The sequence below is a fragment of the Buteo buteo genome, chromosome 11, assembly GCF_964188355.1.
Source record: "Buteo buteo chromosome 11, bButBut1.hap1.1, whole genome shotgun sequence".
In the NCBI taxonomy this organism is placed as follows: domain Eukaryota; kingdom Metazoa; phylum Chordata; class Aves; order Accipitriformes; family Accipitridae; genus Buteo; species Buteo buteo.
This window is the reverse complement of record NC_134181.1, coordinates 23,371,709-23,393,450: the sequence shown is the minus strand read 5'-3', so window position 1 is coordinate 23,393,450 and position 21,742 is coordinate 23,371,709. Positions and strand designations below refer to the sequence as shown.

At 52.1% G+C, this 21,742-nt stretch overlaps 1 protein-coding gene across 7 annotated transcripts in view; it reads left to right on the top strand.

Moving 5' to 3' along the window:
- CPNE2 (copine 2) overlaps nucleotides 1-21,742 on the top strand; it is a 55,712-nt gene that overhangs the window by 31,401 nt on the left and 2,569 nt on the right. For all 7 annotated transcript variants that reach the window (XM_075040524.1, XM_075040526.1, XM_075040525.1 and 4 more), the window contains 9 exons: nucleotides 1,824-1,907; nucleotides 4,888-4,977; nucleotides 5,215-5,313; nucleotides 6,629-6,715; nucleotides 7,478-7,537; nucleotides 9,968-10,101; nucleotides 10,909-10,963; nucleotides 16,221-16,272; nucleotides 17,483-17,616. In XM_075040524.1, coding sequence (XP_074896625.1) covers nucleotides 1,824-1,907; nucleotides 4,888-4,977; nucleotides 5,215-5,313; nucleotides 6,629-6,715; nucleotides 7,478-7,537; nucleotides 9,968-10,101; nucleotides 10,909-10,963; nucleotides 16,221-16,272; nucleotides 17,483-17,616 — 795 coding nt within the window. The remainder of the gene's footprint in view (nucleotides 1-1,823; nucleotides 1,908-4,887; nucleotides 4,978-5,214; nucleotides 5,314-6,628; nucleotides 6,716-7,477; nucleotides 7,538-9,967; nucleotides 10,102-10,908; nucleotides 10,964-16,220; nucleotides 16,273-17,482; nucleotides 17,617-21,742) is intronic.

Below are 21,742 nucleotides of genomic sequence, written 5' to 3'. Positions count from 1 at the left end.
GTGCTGGAAGCTGTGGTTTGGGGAGCTGGAAGTGCCACCTCTGCCCTCCTCGTCCATGATGTGCAAGGACCAGTTTGGATGATTTAGATTCTTCGACTAGTTTGGAGGTTGACCTGGTCTGCTGAGCTCCTTTGGTTGCTCAGTTTCCATCTCCCACCAGGCTTGCAGGGGTGAGATGTTTGTGGTTTTGACATTTTAAAATAGCAGCCCACAATCCTGTGGCTTGGAGGCATCTCCCACCCTGCTTTGAATGGAGCAAGGCTGACCGGACTTGCAAACCAGGCTGCTCCGCGTGGGACAGCAGCAGACATCCTTCAAAGCTCCCTGCTGTCATCTGAGCCAGTGCCTCCACCAACCCACGCTGCGTTGGCGCTGATGAAACCACACTGGGTTGCAGGTTAAGCCAGCATAGGCAGGATCAGGTACCCACAGCTGTTTTTTTAATCCATCAGTGCAGCCTGAAAGTGCCAAGTCCAGGCTGTGGATGAGCGGGATCAGAGCTGTGCCATAAAAGTAACCCTGCAGAAAGAATGGCTTGGGTTTCTCTCCTACAAACATGTGAAAAAGGGTAGGAGAAAAACAACCTCATCTCACCAGAGAGCATCCCTGCAAGCCTTTATGGTCTGCTTTTCTGGCTGAAGAATTTTGTCTGAAGCAGGTTATAGTTTCTCCAAGCCAAAACACTTTGCAGTGATTTACTTTTCCGGCTGGCTTTGGAAACAGGGTTTGGATAGAAACATTAATGGGCTTTCTGCTGGGGCATCATTAGAGCCTGTGTCTGTCCCAGCTGCCACGTCCCGGGCTGGCTGTGGACAGGGATTCCTGGGGTGTCCATGCTTCCTCCTCCTCCACGAGCAGCCCCCTGCATCCCCTCTTAGAAGCCCAAAAAGCTCCTGTTCAAGCCCGTAAGAAGTTCCTCCAGCTCTTTGCAGGACTCAGGCACCCACCTCCATCTGGGAGGAAAACGCGGCTGAAATGGCTTGAGTTCTCAGTAAATCATTTGGAAAATTTGGGGCTTAATTTCTTGTTAGCCACTTCTTAGTTTTTCTGAATGGGAATGAAGCTCTGCTTAGAAATGCTGGAGCTTCCCTGTGTCAGTGCTACCTGCGCCACCCTCCTCTCTGGGCTGCGGGTGCCCCCAAGTAGCACCCATGCCGACACCCAGCAGGGATGTGTGTGTATGTGTGTAAGTGTACGTATTTCTCATAAATCAGCAGCCCTTTATCGGGGGAATATCTGAGGAGACACTGGCAGGAAAGGCAGCACACACTGGTTCAGGCTTGCATATCTCGGAGGGTGTTACGTGATCTCTGTCAACACCAGGGCAGCTTGCTCCTTAAAGATTTCCTCTCCTCATGCTTTACCACTGTGTGTAGGAGGGTGGGTTTTTTTCCTTTCCCTCCCAAGGCACTTGTGCACTTCATAATTCTGTTTTTCCTTTGAAGCTCTGGATGTTTTTCCAAGCCCAAACGCAGCTGCCTCCCAGCTGGGGTTGTTTTCCGTGGCATCTGCGTCCAGAGAGCTTGCCGGGTGCCGGGCGCCCGCTGGCAAATCCCACCGGCACGCGCCAGGGTGCCGACTCTCCCGCCGCATCCATGCCAAAACGTGGTGTGAACGTCAATGGGATTTGCCTGACTAGAACACGGAGAGGTGGCAGGGTGCTGCCCGTGGGTGCTGCCTGTTTGCCGGCGTGCTTGAGCTGGTCTCGTGAGGACGTGACGGTGTCTGCAGGGTTGGCACTGCCGGGGAAAGGAGGTCTCTCTTGGACTGGCTGTCGCTGGTGGCAGAGCACTGTGTAACCCTGTCCTGTTCTTCTCCCCCAGGACCTGTTTGGAAAGTCAGACCCCTTCTTGGAGTTTTATAAACCGGGTGACGATGGGAAATGGATGCTGGTCCACAGAACGGAGGTGAGTGTGACTCTAACCCAAGCTGCTGAGACACAACAATCCCTACCTCAGCTCCTCTTGCCCGTCATGGCATTATCTCATCTATCACCCATAAAGCAGGGTGGGATCCAGGGATTTCAAAACATCACGGCTGCCTTCCCAGGGTCCAGCTGAAGCTGCTGGACTCCAGCGGATGAAGATTTACTGAGGTCAGCAAGGTCTTGAGATCTTTTCTGTGCTAGTCAGTACTGCAGCTTCCAAACAGAAGAAGATGGTCTTTCAACCTGTGTTAACGTCCTGGCTCAGCCTGGGGGTGGGCAGTGCCCTGGACCACTCTCCTTCCACATGCAGGAGCAGCGGGACGAGCTGCGACCTGGGGAGATGTTGGTGGGAGATGGTCTGAGGAGACAGTAGTGGGGAAAGATTAAAACAAGTGTTTGCCAGATCTCCAGCTAACCTGGGAGGATGCCTAGGCATCTCCAGCTTCAGTGCACAAGCACCCATGTCTAACAGAGCCAGAGTCCTGGCCGAGGAGGCAGAGACCTGTACCAGGGTCCCGGTGGGTATGGTCAGAGGCAGATGACCCCTCCCTGTCCCTCATTTATAACTCCTGTGATATTTTGATCTGAGCTCCTTTCTGGTTATGTTCTCAAGCTGCTAAAGGCAGTGATGTTATGGATAAGAGGCACAGCACGGGCAGGGAGAAGCTCGCCCGCAGGGGCATTTGCTGGGAGAGGCAGAAGCCTGGCTTCTGCTTTAGCACCAGGCTAATAAGTACTTTCCAATGGCTTTTTCTTCCCCCTTCTCAAAGCTTGTTTTAAGGCCTTTTTTTGGAGGGGGGCAGATGTAGTGCCTGGCAGCTGGCAGAAAGAGGAGGGGGCGATCACTGCAAGGGGGGCTCACAGCAGCCTCCTTGTTGGAAGAAGAGTGTTCCATCACACCCCACCTCCCACCCCTCTTTTTCTTGTCCCCATCTCACCCTTCCTCTTTTTCTTGTCCCCTCAAGGCGTGGTTGAGGACCCCGTTGTCCCACCACAGCAACTTGCTGTAACAAAACACAGCATGAACTCACGTGGAAGGAGAGGGGTGGTATTTATTTACAAAGTCTCTCTGTACGTTGGTTTTTCACACTGCTGTGCAAAGTCCATGAGGATTTCCTTCACTCACACACCCATGTGCACACAAGCACCAGGATGTGTGTGCCCTGTGGTACCCATAGAGGCCGTCCTTTTAACCCTAGCTCTGCTGTTTATTTTTCAGTGCTTTCCCACACATGTTTCCATGCATATTTAATTCATACTAACCTTATTATTTCTCTTGTATTTCTGCGGGAACAGGCTGGGACCTTGTTTGGTTGTTTCCTCCTGGTTTAGTGCAGGTAGCTGGGCTTTGACTCACCAAGATGTATTTCTTGGACATGGGGATTTTGAGTGACCTCCAGCCCTTCCTCCTGGAAGAGGCATGGCAATTGGGATCTCTATCAGCAGGTCAGGTTTATGGGGAGCAGATGTATATACTGATTTTTCCTCTGGGTTGCTGCCTGGTTCCTCCACTGTCCTGTCTTGCTGGATAAGGGTCTAGCCAGGTTTTCTTTCAAGTAATGAGTGCTCCAACAGCCTCCTCCCTCCCAGCCCCAAATGTATCCCGCTGCCCTCAGAGGAATCCCATACCAGGCAACCACCTTTGTGTTTAAGGCCGGATATGAAGAAATAAGGTTCCCCATTCTTGCAGCTTTCCGTGCAGGAATAAAACCAGCTTTCAGTCTGATGCTGGCATTTCTCATGCCACCACGGAGGTGTCTGGCAGGGAAGGATTAGTGCGCACATTACAGCCTGTTATTTAAGCACAAGCGTGAACGCCCAGCTGGGCACCCGGCAATGGAGATGCCGGATCCTTCTCCCACCCACCCTGGGGACCCAGCGGCTGGCAGCGTGCAGGCACCATCTCGGGCTGCGTGGGCTGCCCCTGCTCTTCCCAGCCTTCCGGAGGAGGTGTTTACAAATTCCCCACTAAACTGTGCTCGCAGTGTCAGGGTTTCCCCCGGTCTCGTGCAAGAGCCTGTCTGTAAAACAAGATGCCCGTTGCAGGTCCCACGCAGCTGTTTGCCTGCAGCAGCACCCGTGGACCTCTTCCTCGCTGGGCTGTGCTGTTGCTGCTCTGGCTGCAAGGGTCCAAGGTCCTCCACGCCAGATATCCCTACATTTGCCCTGCACAGAGAAGCATTAACCTGCCAGCCGTGTCTGACTTGACCAATATTCACGTGAATCTCTTTTTGAGCACAACACCTTTGTGAAGGAGGGTCTTCACCTGCCCTGCAGGCACCTCCGATGTACGCAGCATGTGCCTGGAGCCTGCTAGCGTTTGCTTAGGTTTCCACCAAGCGATTGCATTCTCTCAGGAAATGTCAAAAAGCATCAATTATTTCTCCAGCTCAGGCAGCAGATGTTACACAGATGAGATGAGAGAGCTGGACATACCCGAAGCTGTTTGGCTTTCCCAGCTGGTTGCAGCATCCCACTGCTCCATCTTCTCGGTGGTCAGACCCCAGATGGATGTAGGCTGCACTGGGGTGCTGGGGGGGGGGTGCAGGTAAGCAGTGAGTAGGGTGCAAGCAGTGGGATGCAGAGGGCATAAATAGTAGCTGCTGGCCTTGAACTGGTGGGTAAGTGGTTGTGCCCATGCTCTGGGCATGGTTGTGCCCATGCTGCCCAGTCTGCTGCAGCTGTTTTCTCAAGCAGGTTTATTTAATTGACCCCTGGAGGTGGATAAATCACCCAAAGTAATGAAATTAATCTGTTGTAACTCACACATGCTACAGCCTGAGAAGGGGGAGCCGCTGTGTCTAAGTTAAGGAGGCAGAAGAGGGCTGAGATGGGGCTTTCCGCAGCTTGCCTGGCCTGGCTCACTGAGAACACACTCTTGGAGACGTGTCTCTGCTTTGTTCCAATCTCCCCCTGCAGATGTGCCCGTTGTAATGGCACCCTCTGCTCCCACCCCGCAGGTGATCAAGTACACACTGGACCCCGTCTGGAAGCCGTTCACTGTGCCTTTGGTGTCACTGTGCGATGGAGATGTAGAGAAACTGATAAAGGTAACTGGGGTCCCTTCAGCTTGTACAGTCAGTCTCTGGGATTGATTGTTAAACATCTAAAACCCCATGGCTGGTTTATTAAAAAAAAACAACTAAAAAACTAAAGCAGAACCACTCCCCAAAACAATAAAAAAGCCTGTTTGGGGTCTCTAACAGGAGAGGTTGGGAACTTCAGCAAGTGTCCTTGCAGGAGATAGTTACTGCGTCTGAGGCTGGTTTGTGCTCCTCCCGCCCTAGGTGATGTGTTATGACTATGACAGTGATGGGGGACACGACTTCATCGGGGAGTTTCAGACCTCGGTGGCCAGGATGTGCGAAGCCCAAGATGCCTTTCCAGTAAGTGCCAACATGCTTTCAGGGAAGAACGAGGAGGGGGCTCCTTGGGGTTGGTGGTGGACTTGGGCTGAGACCATCAACCTGTGCTGAGAAGAAGCCAAGTCCAACCACCTTTCTCCTCCCACCCACACCATGAGTGACCCAGGCCACCGTTGTAGCCAAAGCATCTGAGCTAGAGAGAGGGCTGAGGCAGTCTTGCCCGAAAAATTGAGTTCTGCTGAGATGTTTGAAGCAGCACCTGTGATTTGGGGGTGCCCTGTGATTTGGGGGGTCAGATGGGGAGGTGTGACATGCTGCTGGGGCTGCATCTGCAGCAAGGACAGCCTCGTCCTCAGAAGTGTCAGCTTCTGTGCAACTCTACACCATTTTTTTGGCCAAAGGTGTCCCTGTCTTCCCCCCGAAGTGCTGGCCAAAAGCCTTGGTAGATGCCACCTGATCAAAGGCCTGTCGCGAAGACTCCTGGATAAGCAGAGCTTTTCACTGCCATCGTCGCTAGGATTACAAAACCAAGACGAGGGCTTGGCCGAGACTTGGGGGTGTGTGAAACACCATGCATGGTACAATGAGAAAAATTTCCTGGCTGGGGAAACCAAGGCACAAAGTCATGAAGTGTCCTGTCCAGGACTGCACAAGCTGATGGTGCCAGAGGCAGGCATTGAGCCCGTTTTTCCACTGGATTTGCAACCTATGCTGCTGTGCCCCTGTGCATAACATGGGTCCACCTGGGGATGGGCTCTCTCTGCCTCCTCCCCTCGCTTGGCTTGTCACGGAAGGTCGGGCACTGTCCGTTCCTTGGTAAAGCCGTTCCCAGCTGCCGCCGCTCTCTGACCACAGCTGCCGCAGGCTTCAGGCAGAGGAAGGTGCCTCCAAAAGCAAGTGGCCGCTGCTTGCCACCAGTGTGTATCGCCCTTCAGCATCCCTTCTCCCTGGGGCAGTTCCTCGTGATATGCCTCATCCTTTTGTGTGGCCATGCTGATGAGGGTAAATACAGAAGCAGGGACAGAGATGCTCTGGCTGTAGACCAGGCACCACATGCTGGTGTGTTTGCAGGTTGGGATCAGTAGGGTCCAGCCACAGCCTGGCTGAGATGGGGGGGAAAGGCTCATTGACATCTCCAGGGCCATCACCAGGCTGGTCTGAGCCTCCGTTTCCATCATTAAATACTAGTAGCTCACTGTGATTCATGTATGTTTCTTCAGCACTTTGGAACACGTGGAGGGAGGGTGTCCACAGCATGTGGCCACTGGTGGCATCTGCAGACACCTGGCACAGCCCAGCACTGCTCTCAGACCACTGTCTGTCTCATGTGTTACAGCTTGAGCTAGAGTGCATTAACCCCAAAAAGCAGAAGAAGAAAAAGAATTACAAGAACTCTGGGATCATCATTGTCAAGTCCTGCAAAGTGAGTATGACATCAGGATGTTTCCTTCCTCTTCTGGCTGAGCTCAGGTCTTCCCGAGCTCCCCCCATCCCTTCTGCCTCCAGCACCCTTGCGTTTCCAAGCACAGGTCCTGCAGACCATGAATAAAAGTGTGATTTCCTTTCTGCCTGGGTTTCTCTCCACTTGGAGCACCTCATGTACTGAGTTGCTGGTGCCACCCTCCACCCAGGTGGTCACAGACCCAGGAGGAGGTGGTCAACATGGGCAGCGTCTGCATGAAGCCCAAGCTGTGGGTGCTTACCAACTGCTTGGTGTCTCCTTGAGGACAAGGGTTGGGTGCAGGTGGGAGAGATCCTTCTTGTGAGCTGAGGTGTTGGCAAAGTCCTCTTTTTGCATGGCAGCAGCACAGCGGTGAAAGCACCAACACAGCTCTTCCCACACCAGATCTGCCGGTCGTTTGAGACCGTTTTGGCCATGGGGAGAGGATCTTCCATTCAGTTCACCATGGTGGACACTTCCAGCTCTCCAGGATCCCCATCCAGACCTCCCACGCCAGCTTTGGACTAACACACGGCCTTACTTGGCCCCACGCGACTCATGAAGTGCCAAAATGCTGCCATGGGAGACCCACGTGGTTCTTCCCATTGCTTTGGCATGTGGCTGAAGGTCCCCCCAAGGCCCAAACTCACAGTGACTGCAGGCTTGGGCACTTTCCGTGTATTTATTTATTTTCGTTCTGCCATGGTGATGATTGCCAAACATTTATTTTTTGTTGTCTTTCAGGTAACCAGAGATTTCTCCTTCCTGGACTACATCCTGGGAGGCTGCCAGCTAATGTTTACTGTAAGGACTTTTACTTCTCTTTGCCCAGTAATAGTAACACATATTTAATGGTCAAACCTGGGGAGGGAGGTTCTGCATGAGATTTGGCACCAGCTTGGGTGGCTTTTCATGGCGATGAGGAGCTGCCTCATTTTGCTGTTAAACGATGTGGTTTGGGCATTTTTGGTGGTCATTATGGTGATGTTCAGGTGCGTCCAGTAGCACAGAGGGAGCTGGCTAGACTTTGGCTGAAGGTCAGACTCGCACAAAGACCTTGTGACCCTTCACAAAATGTTACCGACTTCTCTCCCTATCGTAGGGTTTAACAACCCTCCAGTTTTTTTATGGAAGCTCTCCTTATTTTGAAGCCAGCTGAGAGGCTTTGGGCTGTTAATGAGATGGTTTTCTGCATTTTTACTGGCATTTCCACCTTCTTTCAAGCTGGACTATGGCTTGTCAGGAGTAACTAATCGAGGACGTTACAACCCTGAGTGAAACTGCCACAATGCAGAAGTGGGGTTTTCAATTTCTGCAAACTTCTCTGGTGCAGTATCCGGAGAGCTGCAGGCACTTGCAGTATTTCAGTTTGTATTTTGTTATTTCGTCTAAAAACATGATGGGGGGAGAGTAGGAGGAGGAGGAAGAGTTGCCATAGGAACAGGAGTGATTGGGAGAGCTTTTTGTGTGCTGTTCTGCTGCTGTGAGCTAAGGTCTTGGTGCTGGAGAGTGAATAGAAGAGAAAATCATTAAGTTTATTGGTAGCACAGAGCTCTTGCATGAATTAGGCTTGAATGCAGAAATGCTTCCACTCATCTAAAAATCTGCCAGTTATTGGAGGGTTTCTCCCCCTCTCAAGGCACCTTTGGTCCAAAAACCTGTGTGGGTCTGCAATGGATGCAACACTGCAGGAATGCCTGAGCTGGGAGGAGGATGCTGCTGCATGCACCACTGCAATTTGGAAAGGCTGCTGGTGTCCTCCCTGCCAAGGGAGATGGTGGGGAGAGAAGGGCTGAAGCTGCAGAGAAGAGGGGCATGGTGCCTGGCCGCTTGCCTTGTGCTAGAGGCAGACCAGCTGCATCCCTCTGAAATTTGTTGCCCGAGTGCTGCTCTGGGTGACACTGCTTGCATGAGTGGGGCATGCATCTCTCTCAGTCCACTGAGCCCCCTCCCCGTGCCTCAGTTTCCCTCTTGCTCTCTGACCATGCCTGTGGTGGCTTGGCAGGAGCTGGGCACACAAGCGTGGGTGTTACGGCAGTGAACCACAGGTTGGTAAGGCTGTAAAGTTGCTTGATATAGAAGTTGGGTTTTCATAGAACCGTAGGATGGTTTGGGTTGGAAGGGACCTTTGCAGATCATCAATCCAACCTACCTGCCATGGGCAGGGATGTCTTCCATTAGATCAGGTTGCTCAAAGCCCTGTCCAACCTCACCTTGAATGCTTCCAATGATGGGACATCTACAACTTCTCTGGGCAACCTGTTCCAGTGCCTCACCACCCTCATTGTACAACATTTCTCCCTTATCTCCAATCTAAACTTACCCTCTTCCAGTTTAAAACCACGTCCCCTTGTCCTGTCAAGCCTGTTTTACCAGCCACCCTGGCAGAGGGTGGTGGCACGTCCTGGGCTGTGATGTCTCCTTGGCCCAGCCAGGCCAAGGTCCCGTCTCAGCCAAATCGCAGTTCGTCCTCTCCCATTATGAATACGGAGCAAAATCCCTCGCGAATCCCCTGAGCTCAATTTAGCCGGCGGAGTTATTTTGAGTTTTGCCTATTTGCTAAGCAAACAAGACGAGTGCAGTCACGCTGCCTGCTTGCCTCTTCCCACCTTTTCCTTCCCAGTCATTTCAGATCAGGTGGCTCAGCGTCTCACCTCTTCTGACCAGGTTTAACTGGGTCTGAGATAGGCATTTCTACAAATGTCTTTAAATAGAAAGCCTAATTGAGGAGGGAGAAAAATGAGTGCCTTGCTGACAAAGTCTCCTGAGAGCTCCGCGTATATTGGTCCCCAGGGAAGCCCAATGAAGAGTGGCTGCAGGGAAAGATCTGCTCAGGGTTGTGAGTCTTTGATCAAAGACCTTGAGATCCAAATGCCCAGGTGGCTCTGGCTGCTTTGGTGTCTGTGGGGCTACTCAGTTCCTGAGCTTAAGGCCTGGGAGATGGGCAGGGAGAGTCCTGAGCTGGAGGTGGTGGTGGCTTGCTCCAGGAGCAGGGGCTGCTTTGGGACACCTTATGTGATGCTTGCTGGTGAAAAATGTACATGTAATAGTGAATGGCTTTGCCTAACCTAGTATTTAATCAGCTTTTTTTAGGGAAGGTGAAAAGCTGGATTTTGTGAGGTTTGGGTCTTGATGGGACTGTGTGTGGACCTCAAAGGCAATGGTGGCTCGGTGGCAAGGTCCGTGGTGGTGTCTGCTAACGGAGGACGGGTCTGTCCTTCTCTTGTCCCCCAGGTTGGGATTGACTTCACAGCCTCCAATGGGAACCCACGAGACCCCTCTTCTTTGCACTATATCAACCCCATGGGGACAAACGAGTACTTGTCGGCTATCTGGGCTGTCGGCCAGATCATCCAGGACTATGACTCGTAAGCACCGTGCCCTTCTGCCTCCACCCCTGTTTTGCAGATGTTTCCCTGGCTTGCCGAGGGGCTGCTGGGATGCATGTGCCTTGACTTCCCATCTGCAAAGCCAGGGCTAAATAATACCTTGCTTTTGAAAAGCTCCTTGGGAGAAAATTACCACAGACATTGGGACACAAGAGGAGGAGAGGGTAAGGACAGGGTTTCTCCTCTCCCCCCATCACCACTGTTGAGAGGAAGGGTGCACTAGCAGAGGTGGGGACCAGCCATTTGGTGCTTTCTCGGCGCAGAGGAGATGCCCTCAGCTTGCTGGTATTTGCTGTTGGCAGCTGCACTGCCAGCCTGCCTTGTTCCCCAGGTGCCCTGAGGTGTGCAACACAGAAAAATATCATCTTAGACATCAATAGAGAAAACAAAACAGAAATCTGATGGTCTCGCCGTGCTGGCTTTTGTGACCAAAATGGATAGGTAATTTTTTTTAAATCTCCAGGGTTATGCATCTGCAAGAGACTCGGGTGTTTGGGCAAGAGGATGTTCCTTATCCCTGTGGGTGACGAAGCAAAGCTGGACTCTTTTTTTCTCTAAAGATCAAAAGCCGAAGGGGAACATCTATTCTCTTTCTGTTCAGCTCTCATGATTCTTAAAGGCACTGCATTGTTTTGGGAGGAGGGAAGGCTGGCACCTTTTTTAGCTGGCACTTTCTCTGTAGCTGGGCGTTGGGCAGCTGGTAGCATGAGGAGGCCATAGCAAGAGCCATGCAAGCCTGCTTCGTGTGCGTAAATACATCCATACGTTTTTCTTCTTCTCTTTTAGAGACAAGATGTTTCCTGCTCTGGGATTTGGCGCCCAGCTCCCGCCAGACTGGAAGGTGAAGTGTTGTGGCCATCTGTGCGTTTGAGATGGGTTTGTCCTGATATTGCCTGGGCAGGAGTGGAGCTGCTGGGGCTTCCCGGCTGGCTTGGTCGGGGAAAACCTGTTGGGCAGAGGGAGAATGGGCAGATGTGGGATTTCAGCTGGTGGCAACTGAGATGTGGCACTGCAGGTGGGCGGGGATGGGGCACGGGCAGCCCGTTCCTCCCTTCTAAGAGCAGCAGCTCCCTGGCATTAACAGGCAGAGTCAGGCATTGATTTATTTTCCTGGCAGGAGGCAGGAACGATTCCAGGCAAGGGAAAAGGCTCCTGGATGAATGTGTGAGATCACGGCAGAGTCTGGAAGGGGACTGGGAGCTGGGTAGCCTCAACATGATGTTGTACGGGCAGAGCCTACAAGGACTGGAAAAGAGGGGTCTTCCCAAAAGCCACTTTGATCTTTTGTTGGGATTAGGCACTGAAGGGGTTAAAGGCACCCTGGTCCTGCAAGGGTGTGAGCTGGAGCATTCTGCTCATCAGTTGGGCAGGCGTTGGGGCTGTTCCTGCAGCCCATGCTGGCTGATGGGGAGCATCTTCTCACGGCTGAGAAGGTGTGCCAGGACACCACCGTCTTTCATTACTGGCTGGGTCTTTTGGCTGCTCTTTGCTCACGCCCTTAATGTGCATTTTCTTTCTGCTCGCTGGTTTAGAGAAGTTCCCAGCTTTGGGTTGGGGGTTGAATTTCAGGGAGCCTTTTGTGTTCTTTGGGAGGGGAGGTTTGCTCTGGGCTGAGCGCAGTGGGGCATGTAAGTCACCAGTGGCTGTGAATTGGGCAGGGAAGCTCATCGCTTCCAGCCCTCGAGGCTGAGGATGTCCTGCCTGCCCCGACTTTGCGCTTTTCTCTGCTCTCCCAGCAGCCAAAATTCATGTGACTCAAGTGGGAGCTCTCCCTGTTTGCCAGCCACAGGAGGAGATCCCTCCATGTGCACTTTGGAGCTGATTCATCCTCCTTGGCCGGCAAATGTCTCTGGTCTGTCACTTCACCACTTTTGGTGGGAAAATAGGCAGCTTCCAAGGACTAACAGCCAGCTGCCGTCAGGGATTTATTACTTGGGGAGAGGAATGGGAATGGAAAATGCAGTGGGAATGGAAAGGGCATGGTGGCTCGGGCTGCTGGAGGAATGGGCAAATTGTTACAGCGAACATCCCTCAGCACCTGTGGGAAACACATCGCTGGGCTGGAAATGACCCTTCCTGCAAGGCTGGAGGTGGGTACCAGGTCGAGGATGCTGGCTAGGGGCTGGGGGGCAGAGGGATGCTACTCCTGTGCCCCCGCTGTGGCTGCCTCCTGCAGCCTGCTGCAGAAATATTTCCTACTGCTCCTGCAGGCCTGGGGATACTCCATAAGCACTACCAGAAAAACCACCTTGTTTTCCCCCAGAATGATGTCTAAGCCCGTGTAAACCCTAGTGGAGAGCAGCTCTCCCTCCCCAGGTGCTTGGCCCATGCCTAAAGGTCACCAGCCCTAATGCCCTGAGCGACCCATCGGTTGTCTCACATTAGCAGTGGGGCCATTCCCCCTGCACCGCCCTGTGCCGCTCCAGCCTGGGCCTTCATCCCTCCCAGGCTTGTCTGGCCCATGGAGTCTGTGCATCACCAGCTCGACTCGCTTGTTAAAGGTTTTTTGGCCATCAAGGCTCATTGGGTAATTTCAAAGCCAAAGCAGTGGTTCTTCATTGAAACCCGCGCCCTGCGTTCCAGCAGGCAGGCGTCGGGGAGCAGCGTGGGTGATGATACTCCTCGGGGGGACACGATGAAGGTGGCTGTCGTACCCCCAGACCGGAGTGGAAATGGAGAAGATAGTTGAGAGATAAGAGTCGTATAAATGGTGCTTTGTGCTCCCGTTGCCATGGCTCCCCCAACGCTTCCCAGGCGCGCGTCGAGATGTTTTGCACACAAAAGTCTTGTTGGAAATGTCAAAGAACATCTTGCCGTGTAACAGCTCTGTACAGAGCCTCGAGCGGTTTCCCAGTAGGGAAGAGGAGAGGGAAGCAGATGGGTTGTGGTTTCTGGGGGATGAGCAAAGGCAAGGCAGCAGCGGAGAGGGTGATGCTTAACATCGGAGCCCCACCAGTCGCCCTGGGTTTGGGAGATGGGGTCGGCCAAAGGAAGCTGGCAACTTTGCCGATGTGCCATCCCAAAGGCTTCCATCCATTTGCCTTTTTATATATAGATATAGGGAAACTGAGTCACGGCAGGGGTAGGATCACTCGAGTTGGTGACAACCCTCTGCGGGGTCAGTTCTCTGGCACAGGCTCCAGCCATGTGTCTGCAAGGCACGTCCCTAATCCCTGATGGGAAAAGATGGAGCTATGGCTGTCCCCATCCAGGACTCAAGAGGACACAGGCTGGCTGCAGATGAACGTCTTACCATTTGGGGTGGTTTGAGAGTTTCTCCCTGTGAGTTACTGGTGAATGTGATACCTGTAGATGCTCCCTATCCATTTAATTGGACTCCACAGAAACCGTTTTTCAAAGTACGAGCTGAATAGGGAATGAGATCTTTTTTTTTTTTTGGGGGGGGGGGGTATTTTGAAGCCTTCTGTTGAATTTTCTAGCAGAGATATAGATATATATATAATCCTAAAAAACTCCAAAGGAGGTTTTGCAACACTTCTGCTATGCAGGGGGTCTGGTCTGTAGATGGTGAGGAACACAGCTCCAAACCATTTCGTTGCTGCTCTTAAAAGAAAGAGAAAACCCTTTTATGCAGTGCAAAACATGGAAATATTTTTGCTTGCCTTGTCTATAAATACTGGTATGGCAGAATTTTGAACATCTTCTTCTAAAAAAAAAAATGAGCTCTTTACAACTGAAAATCAAGAAATTTGAATTTGGATACATTGCCCAAAATTGAGGCTTCTGCAAGAAAGGGCGTATGCAAAACCAAGTCATGCATTTCAGACTACGTCTCTAACCCTGGGGTTACTGGTGGCTGGGAGTGTTACTGGTTGTGCTCAACAGGCATGGAGAGACCCAAGCAGGCTCTTGATGGACATTCACCGGTCCGACAGCTCGTCAGCTTTGCAGCACGGGGAGGACTTTTTGTTGACCTACTTTTGTTGGGTTGCTATTTCCCACCCCACAGCCTCTTGCAAAAATAGTTTCTGCTGCTTTCAACACAATGCCCAGTATAATTGGAAAGTCTGAATCAGTGTTGCTTTTGCAGTCTCAGGAGGACTTCTGCTTCACACAGCGCTTTAGAGGACAGTCATTTTGCCAGCGTTATGAATACGCATGTCCCGAAGCGATCCGCTGGCTGAGAAGCTCAGCAAACCTCCACCCTCCTGAGAGGGAGAAAATATCCTTGTTTTGTAACTCTGGCATGAACAGAGTGGGAGCTTTTTGTTTCAGAGCCCTTGAGCTGGCGGCCTGAAAGCCCAAATCACCCCCTTCAAACTTCAGAGGTGCTGGAAGAGGCAGTTACGCATCCTTGGTGCTCCTGAGAGTCTGTTTGCTTCTTAAGGTGCCTAGATTGCAGGTAGCAGAGTGAGGAATGCCTAAGCCCCCAGATCTCATGGTCGTTCCGCAAGCAAGCTGTTGACCCACACCAACATTGGCAAGGTTTATAGTGGGGGCCAGGAGTCCTGACCCTCTCTTGCACCTGGGCCGCTGAGCTGCCCTGCCTTTGCTGGCAGAGGTAGGATCAGAGCAACTGTTGCCCAGTGTTTTGTGGTCTCTGTCTGCAGGCTCTTCCCGTGGAAGCAGATGAGGAAGGTTTTGTGATTTGCAGTCAGCACTGCTGTTTGGTTTCTCTGGATAGGCTAGTGCAACAGGCCAGGGATCAGGGTGTGCAGGGCCATCTGCTCTTGCCAGTGTCCCACAGGACCTCCTTGTGAGAGCATCTCCCTCAGCTTGAAAGGATGTGGTAGAAAACCTGAGGGATCTTGCACCTACTTGCCTTGGAGGAGGAATGGTTTCATGGTCAATGAAAACCAGCCCAGACTGTGCTGGGACTTGCTGTCCATCACTCCCAAGCATTCACATCACCTCTCCTGTGCTGGCTTTCACTGTCATGATGACCCAGGTGATGAAGCTAGTCATCTGCTGGCTTTGTCATGGTAGCTGACATGGCAGATCAGGTCTTCAGCCCAGCTCACTCTGTGCCTGCTTCCCTCCTGTTGTGGCATGTCACTTGCAGAGAGATGGGGAACCGGGATGCTGCCAGAACTGGGGCTCCCTGTATTGTTAATTGAGTTTTCTCCTTTTATAAGCTGCTATAGGATGAAGTAATTTCTCCTAGTGACTGGTGAGATGGCCCAGCTGGCTGAGCGCATCCCTGCTGCATGCTTTCCCTCTAGGCAGCCAGTGGGAAGCCATCTGGACAAACCTGCTTGGATAGCTGTAGCAGAATGCGTGATGTGATAATTTCAGGTGGCTCCGTGATGGGGGGATTGAGGAACCAGTCCATCCTAAAATGCTGCTCAACCCTGACCATGTTTGTGTCGTGGTTTAACCCCAGCCAGCAACTAAGCACCACGCAGCTGCTCACTCACTCCCCCCCATCCAGCGGGATGGGGGGAATATCGGGAAAAAGAAGTAAAACTCGTGGGTTGAGATAAGAACGGTTTAATAGAATAGAAAAGAAGAAACTAATAATGATAATGATAACACTAATAAAATGACAGCAGTAGTAATAAAAGGATTGGAATGTACAAATGATGCGCAGGGCAATTGCTCACCACCCGCCGACTGACACCCAGCCAGTCCCCGAGCGGCGATTCCCCGCCCCCACTTCCCAGTTCCTAAACTAGATGGGACGTCCCATGGTATGGAATACACCGTTGGCCACTTTGGGTCAGGTGCCCTGGCTGTGTCCTCTGCCAACTTCTTGTGCCCTGGCTGGGCATGAGAAGCTGAAAAATCCTTGACTATAGTCTAAACACTACTGAGCAACAACTGAAAACATCAGTGTTATCAACATTCTTCACATACTGAACTCAAAACATAGCACTGTACCAGCTACTGGGAAGACAGTTAACTCTATCCCAGCTGAAACCAGGACAGTTTGTCTCTGCGAATCCTTGCTGTTTGGGTAGTGGAGGGCTGGGAAGTGTTGCTGACCCAACAGGATGGAACGTAATGTCTGTGACCACCGGGTCCTGCCCCGGGGGAGCATCAGACCCAAACCATCCTTGCAGCATCAGCTAAACTGATAGTGAACAGCCTGCTCTGCACTGGCGCTCTGTGTTAATTTGTGTCTCTCTTCTCCACAGGTATCCCATGAGTTTGCCATTAACTTCAATCCCACAAACCCGTTCTGTTCAGGTAAGCATCTACCAGGTCTTTAAGACTCCTTAGATGCCTTCAGTGTCTTCTGTCCTTCCCTCTGCATTTCTCCAATAACATCTCGGGGATTTTTCAAGGTCTGTTCAGAGACAGACATGAACAGTGAAGCAGAGCACATGCTAAGGGTGCACTCATAAGAAAGCAGAGGAAATTTGGGGGTGTGTAGGAAGGCCCAACTGGATTTAGACAGCGTAAAATCCGCCTTCGCGCTGGTGTCTGGTGTGTCCTACCAGCCGTCTGCTCCTCCAGCAAGCCTGCAAGAAACACTAGGCCTGTTTAGCAGATGGGAAATTCAGACTTAATGCTTCATTTAGCAACTGAGAACTGGTCACAGTCATGGCTGAAGAACTGCTCAGATCCTAAGTGGTAAGGGGTACCGTGGACTCCAAAAGTCATCTGGTTTGACCTTTGCCTTTGCCCCCAGCAAAACGGGGACTTGGGCAGCCTCCAAACCTTGATCACTGGTTCATGAATCCTGGTTGTGAACATCTGCTCTTCTGCTGCCTTTGCTTCGTTCAGTCCCTCTCTGGTAGCTGTAACGGGTTCATTGGACCTGATTTATTGCAGGTGTTACGGGGCGCAGAAGTCACCATCCTGCAACTCTTATTAGTGACAGGTCCTTCCCGAAGAACTGATTATCAGCTGATTAATTGTGGAATTGGTCATTTTTGAGTTATACGCCCATGCATCCTTTCGGGGGAGCAGCCATTTACCCTGTTCTGGTGTGGCAGAAGAGTCTTCAATGACCTGCAGGTCCCAAACACAGTTTGGGAGCTCAGAGGGTGCTTCTGGGATTGTTTTGCTTCTCTCTGCTGCTCTGCTCCATGTCTGTCTGGTTTTTGGTTATCCTCAGAGACCAGGAGTTGCTTTTCTTTTTGCTCTGCCTCTTTGGCTGAATCTGGGATTTTTGCAGAAACCCAAGGAAAGCCTTCTTTGACTGTGGGCACTACAAGGGCTCTCTTACCCCAGAAGGTCTGAGGACTCACTACAAAGTGACTAAAGAGCAAAGCCCTGGTATTAGAAAATTTGAGTTGAGGTGGATGAAACTTGTGGAGCTGGATGAGTTTGGGGAGGGGGGGGATAGGTCTAACTTCAGCTCTCGTGACAGCGTTAGCTAATGATGCTTGGACTTGTGGTGGGCCTGGGCTGTGGTGCATTGTAATGCCTGGCTTCTCTGCTTTCCCTGAAGGTGTGGAGGGCATTGTCCAAGCGTACTCAGCCTGCCTGCCCCACATCCGCTTCTACGGACCCACCAACTTCTCCCCCATTGTCAACCACGTGGCCCGCTTCGCGGCTCAGGCCACCCAACAGGAGGCTGCATCCGTAAGTCCGTAAGATCCCGTGATATGATGGCAATCCTGATGACTTTGGGCAGGGGAAGGCAAACTCTGAGTTTGGTTTTTTTCTCTTCCCTTTCACTGAGGGCAGGGAGGCAGACTCCTCCCACCAGGACCATCCCTGGGGTCCCTGCAGCTGTGGGCTCTCAGTTGGCTGTCATCACTTCAGATGGAGAACATAGAGTCATTGCAAGCGCTTCTTAGGAAGAAAAAAAAACAAACTCAAAAAGTTGACAACAGTCAACAAAACTGCAGCTGTGGAGAATCAGAAATTATTGGGGAGAGAATGGAGATGGGGGTGAGAGATGCCATGAGGTGGGCATCCCTTGGATTTATACAGATGTCTTGAGCACCATCTTAAATGTTGGTGCCTTTACCTCAAAGAGGATCGAACAGCCCTGGGAATGGTAGCGAGACACTTGGCCAAGACACTCAGTGGTGTGGACCAGCTCCTGTATGGGAAGCAATAAGGCTGACACCTTCTGGCCCAGGAAGTCAACTGGGAATATCAGAGATGCATAAAATCATGAATGGTGAAAAAGTGATTGATTTCTCCCTAATTCTTATGGGGAAGGCCAGGAAGGCCCCCTGAGGAATAGCTGGGTGATGGGTATTCAACAGGCCAGTGCGCAGTGGAGTCAGGGAGCTGAGACTGCCCCAGGACGGTGCCTGGGGCTGAAGGCTGTGAAGGTCCAGAGAGGGAAGGGATGTGTTTGTGGCAGACCCAGCTATAAAGGGCTGATCACCACTGCGCTGGGGTGAGCTCAGGCTCAGGAGTCCCTGACACATGCCAGGCAGCAGCTGGCAGGAGACAGGAAAAGACAACTTTGTTCTCTCCTAATTTTTTTCCTAAAACAACCTCTGCTGAGCTCCAAGGGGCTTTGCTCTGAGGAGGCAACCTCTGTCCTTATGGATAAGTGGGGAATGGTAGTCCTGAGGTTCTTGCTTTCAAAACAGTCTCCTGCTCCTGCTTGCTGCAAGACTGTCCTGGGGCAGGATGGACCGGATGGTCTTGGGGTCCCCAGGGGCACTAGGATGGCGATGCTGCTGCGGTAGCACAGGTGGGAAACACGAGCGACAGGGAAGAGGTTGAGCATGACTTTAAACCTTTGGTTTATTTCCCTTCGACACACAAGAAACAGCTGCAGGAAGCATCTCCCTCTCCTGTGAAGATCTCCCAGGGAGATCTGGAGGTGCACATCCAGCCTTGCAAGCAGCAGCAGGAGAGAGCAAGCCCGGGCCGTGGTGTAAAGCATGACGTTTCTGATGTGGCTGATGGCCAGATCTGAACCTTTTGCCAGGAGAAGACCTTTCTGCTATTCCCCTTCAAATAGCTTTTTATATTTGAGGAGGAATTGCAGAAAACCACAGGATGGCTCGATTTGATCATTGCTTTTCACGCCACTTGGACAAGCAGCAGGCTCAGGGCCAGGCTTCAGGTTCCCGCACGGCTGCTCCAGCCGCTCGGCAGTCCTGGAAGTCCCTGTTAATTAGTCCATCAGACTATTCGCATCCATATGTCAAAAAGCTGCTCGTTAGTGCGGGGGCCTCGTATAACTGCACACAGTTGCGCTGGGCTGTGAGGGAGCCGGTGCCAGCGTGGTTTTGGAGGGTGAAGCTGGTGGTCGAAGGGATGCTGGGATGCCTGCGTGTGTCAGGAGCTGCAGCCATGGGTCCAGCCTTGCTGGTGATGACCGGAGTGTCCCCTCAGGGGTGCAGAGAGCATCTGAAGACTGCAAGATGGAGCTCACTTGGGTCCCCGTGGCAGCAGGCTGCCCACAGAGGACAGCAGGTCTGACCCCTGGGTTTTGCTGGCCAAAAGCAGCTCAGCTTGGCCGTCAGCACATGTGTGGCAGGAGCTGCCTCGGGGTAGAAGCTTGCCTGGTTCCTGCCTGGAGCAGGGCTGGATCACACCCAAAACGTCCTCCCCAAGGGGCCCTCTTCCAGCCTTGCCTTGAGCACTGTTGCTCTTCCCAGCCCCAGGCACAAGGAAATACTGAGTTTGGTTTAATTCAGCACAAATCCAGGTCGCTCCTCATTTTTTCGTTTTCTCTCTCGGCATCAGTGGGGGAGGGAGAAGCCCACAGGCTCCGCACTGAGCAGAGGCGCTAATCATATGCAAATTGCACCCCTCCGTTGGCACTAATAGTTTAATCAAGGGAGATTTTAAATAATGGGCACTAATAGTGCCGTCAGAGGCAAGTCGGGGTTGGCTTGGTCTTTTCTTTTGGAAGCACAAAGCATTATTGATGAGGGATCTTGCTCCCCTGGGGTCTTCTCCTCTTCTATTCCATCTTCAATGTGTGCAGCAAAGCCACCCCTGATGCTGCTGGCTTCAGTGGCCACCTGGACCTGCCCTCCTCTTCCTCCTGCACTTGCTTGCTCCCAACATTTCAAATAAAACAAAAAAACCTCGTAGTTTTTCCATGGCAACATGGATTACAAACACTGGAGCCATCGGCTCTTAAGGGATGGGAGGACTAAAACGTGTTGGGGTGAGGGGGAGAGACAGAGGGATTACACATGATTTGACTCTTGGGGAAGTATTAATAAGCTTTGGGGAATTAAAACACACCTTTCCAGCAGGGCCCCTGCATCCAAACCTCCCCTTTTCTTACCACATGCTGCTTAGTGCTGCCTAATCCCTTCAAGTCCTGCTCACGTGGGTGAGCCTAATTGCTGATATCATTAGCAAATAATCAGGAAACATCCCCAAAGCCCTCAGTGGATTCAGAGATCAGCCATTTTAACTACAAAAAGGGGAGAAAGGGGGAAGGTGCTGCTGGGTTGTTGTGCCAATGGAGACCCCAGCCTGGGGGGATCCGGCCATGGGGCCAGCCTGGTCCCTGCCGCCGTGGCTCCGGCTGCACCCGGCCAGGTACCGTGGCTGGAGCCCTGAGGTGCCGCCAGCACCCCTGCCCCGCTGCCATTTACTGACACCACCCAAACTGTCATCGGTCCTTGGGGAACCTCCCACCGATGCTCTCATGCAGTGCTCGCTGCTCCCTTGCTAGTAATGATGCTCCCCGCAAGCTCACCCTGCTGCAGCCCCCCGGGCTTTGAGCCTGACCCCCCACCATCAGCTCTTATTCTGCTTGCCCTCCAAAATACGTCGCGATAAACATTTGATGAGCTCTGCTCTACCCCTCTTTTCCTGCATACTTTCCAGCATTTTTCTCTGATCCCGTTACGGATTTCACAGAAAAAAAGGGAACAAAGGGAAATAATAGTCCTTTCTGGTTTTCCTCTTTTTGACCATGCACAGAGGCCGGGGGAGGAAGGAGAGGAATCAGCTTAAAGTCATTCCCATTATCTGCTGCTCTCCTCAAGTTTTTACACTTCCTCCCATACTGGTTCCCAGACAGAGTCAGGCCCCAGTCACTTGTCCTGCTTCCAGTGATGACCAGTGCTGGCCACCATGGAGAAGCATGCAGGTCTTCTCCTGGAGTTTAGTCTTACCCACCAGACTCGGGTGTTGGGGTCCTGCTCTTCAGATCTACGTCTCCCCATGACTCGCTCTGAAAAGTAGGGATTTAGGGAAAAGCTAAATCCTGGGCAGTGCTCTGCAGGCAGGGCTAATGCATCAAAAGGGGTCAGGGTCAGGAAGGGGCTGGCTGCCTGCCCTGGCTTGGGACTACCTCCTCACCCACATCCTCGGGTTGTGTTTAAGCTTGATCCAGCCTTGTTTGTACTTGGAATTTAGCACCGGACTGTGTCAAGGGCAGACAACGCTTAGGGAAGGTTTCAGGAGCTGTGGGCTGGAGGAAGACCAAGAAAACGGGCTTTGGGTGGCGTTCCCTCTCTTGCTTTTCCAGGATGGCTGCGCTAGTGGTTTTCAGAGGAAATGGAAAAAATGAGGAGAGGAACAAAGGGCTTTAATGTGCTTAAGTGCTTGCTTTCGTCATTTCTCCAGCACACGCAAGCTGTGTAATGTGCCAAAATTGAACAATTACTTTCCCTGGAGGCAGAGGAGATGGGTTTTTCAGGGGTCCGCATGCCCCAGATTTGATGAGCTGGGTCCAGCAGGACTGTCTGTCCGTCTGCTCATCCTCCCCCAACTCCGTGGACTGGCCTGGTCACCCTCCTTTCCCCACGAGAAGGGGAGCAGGTGC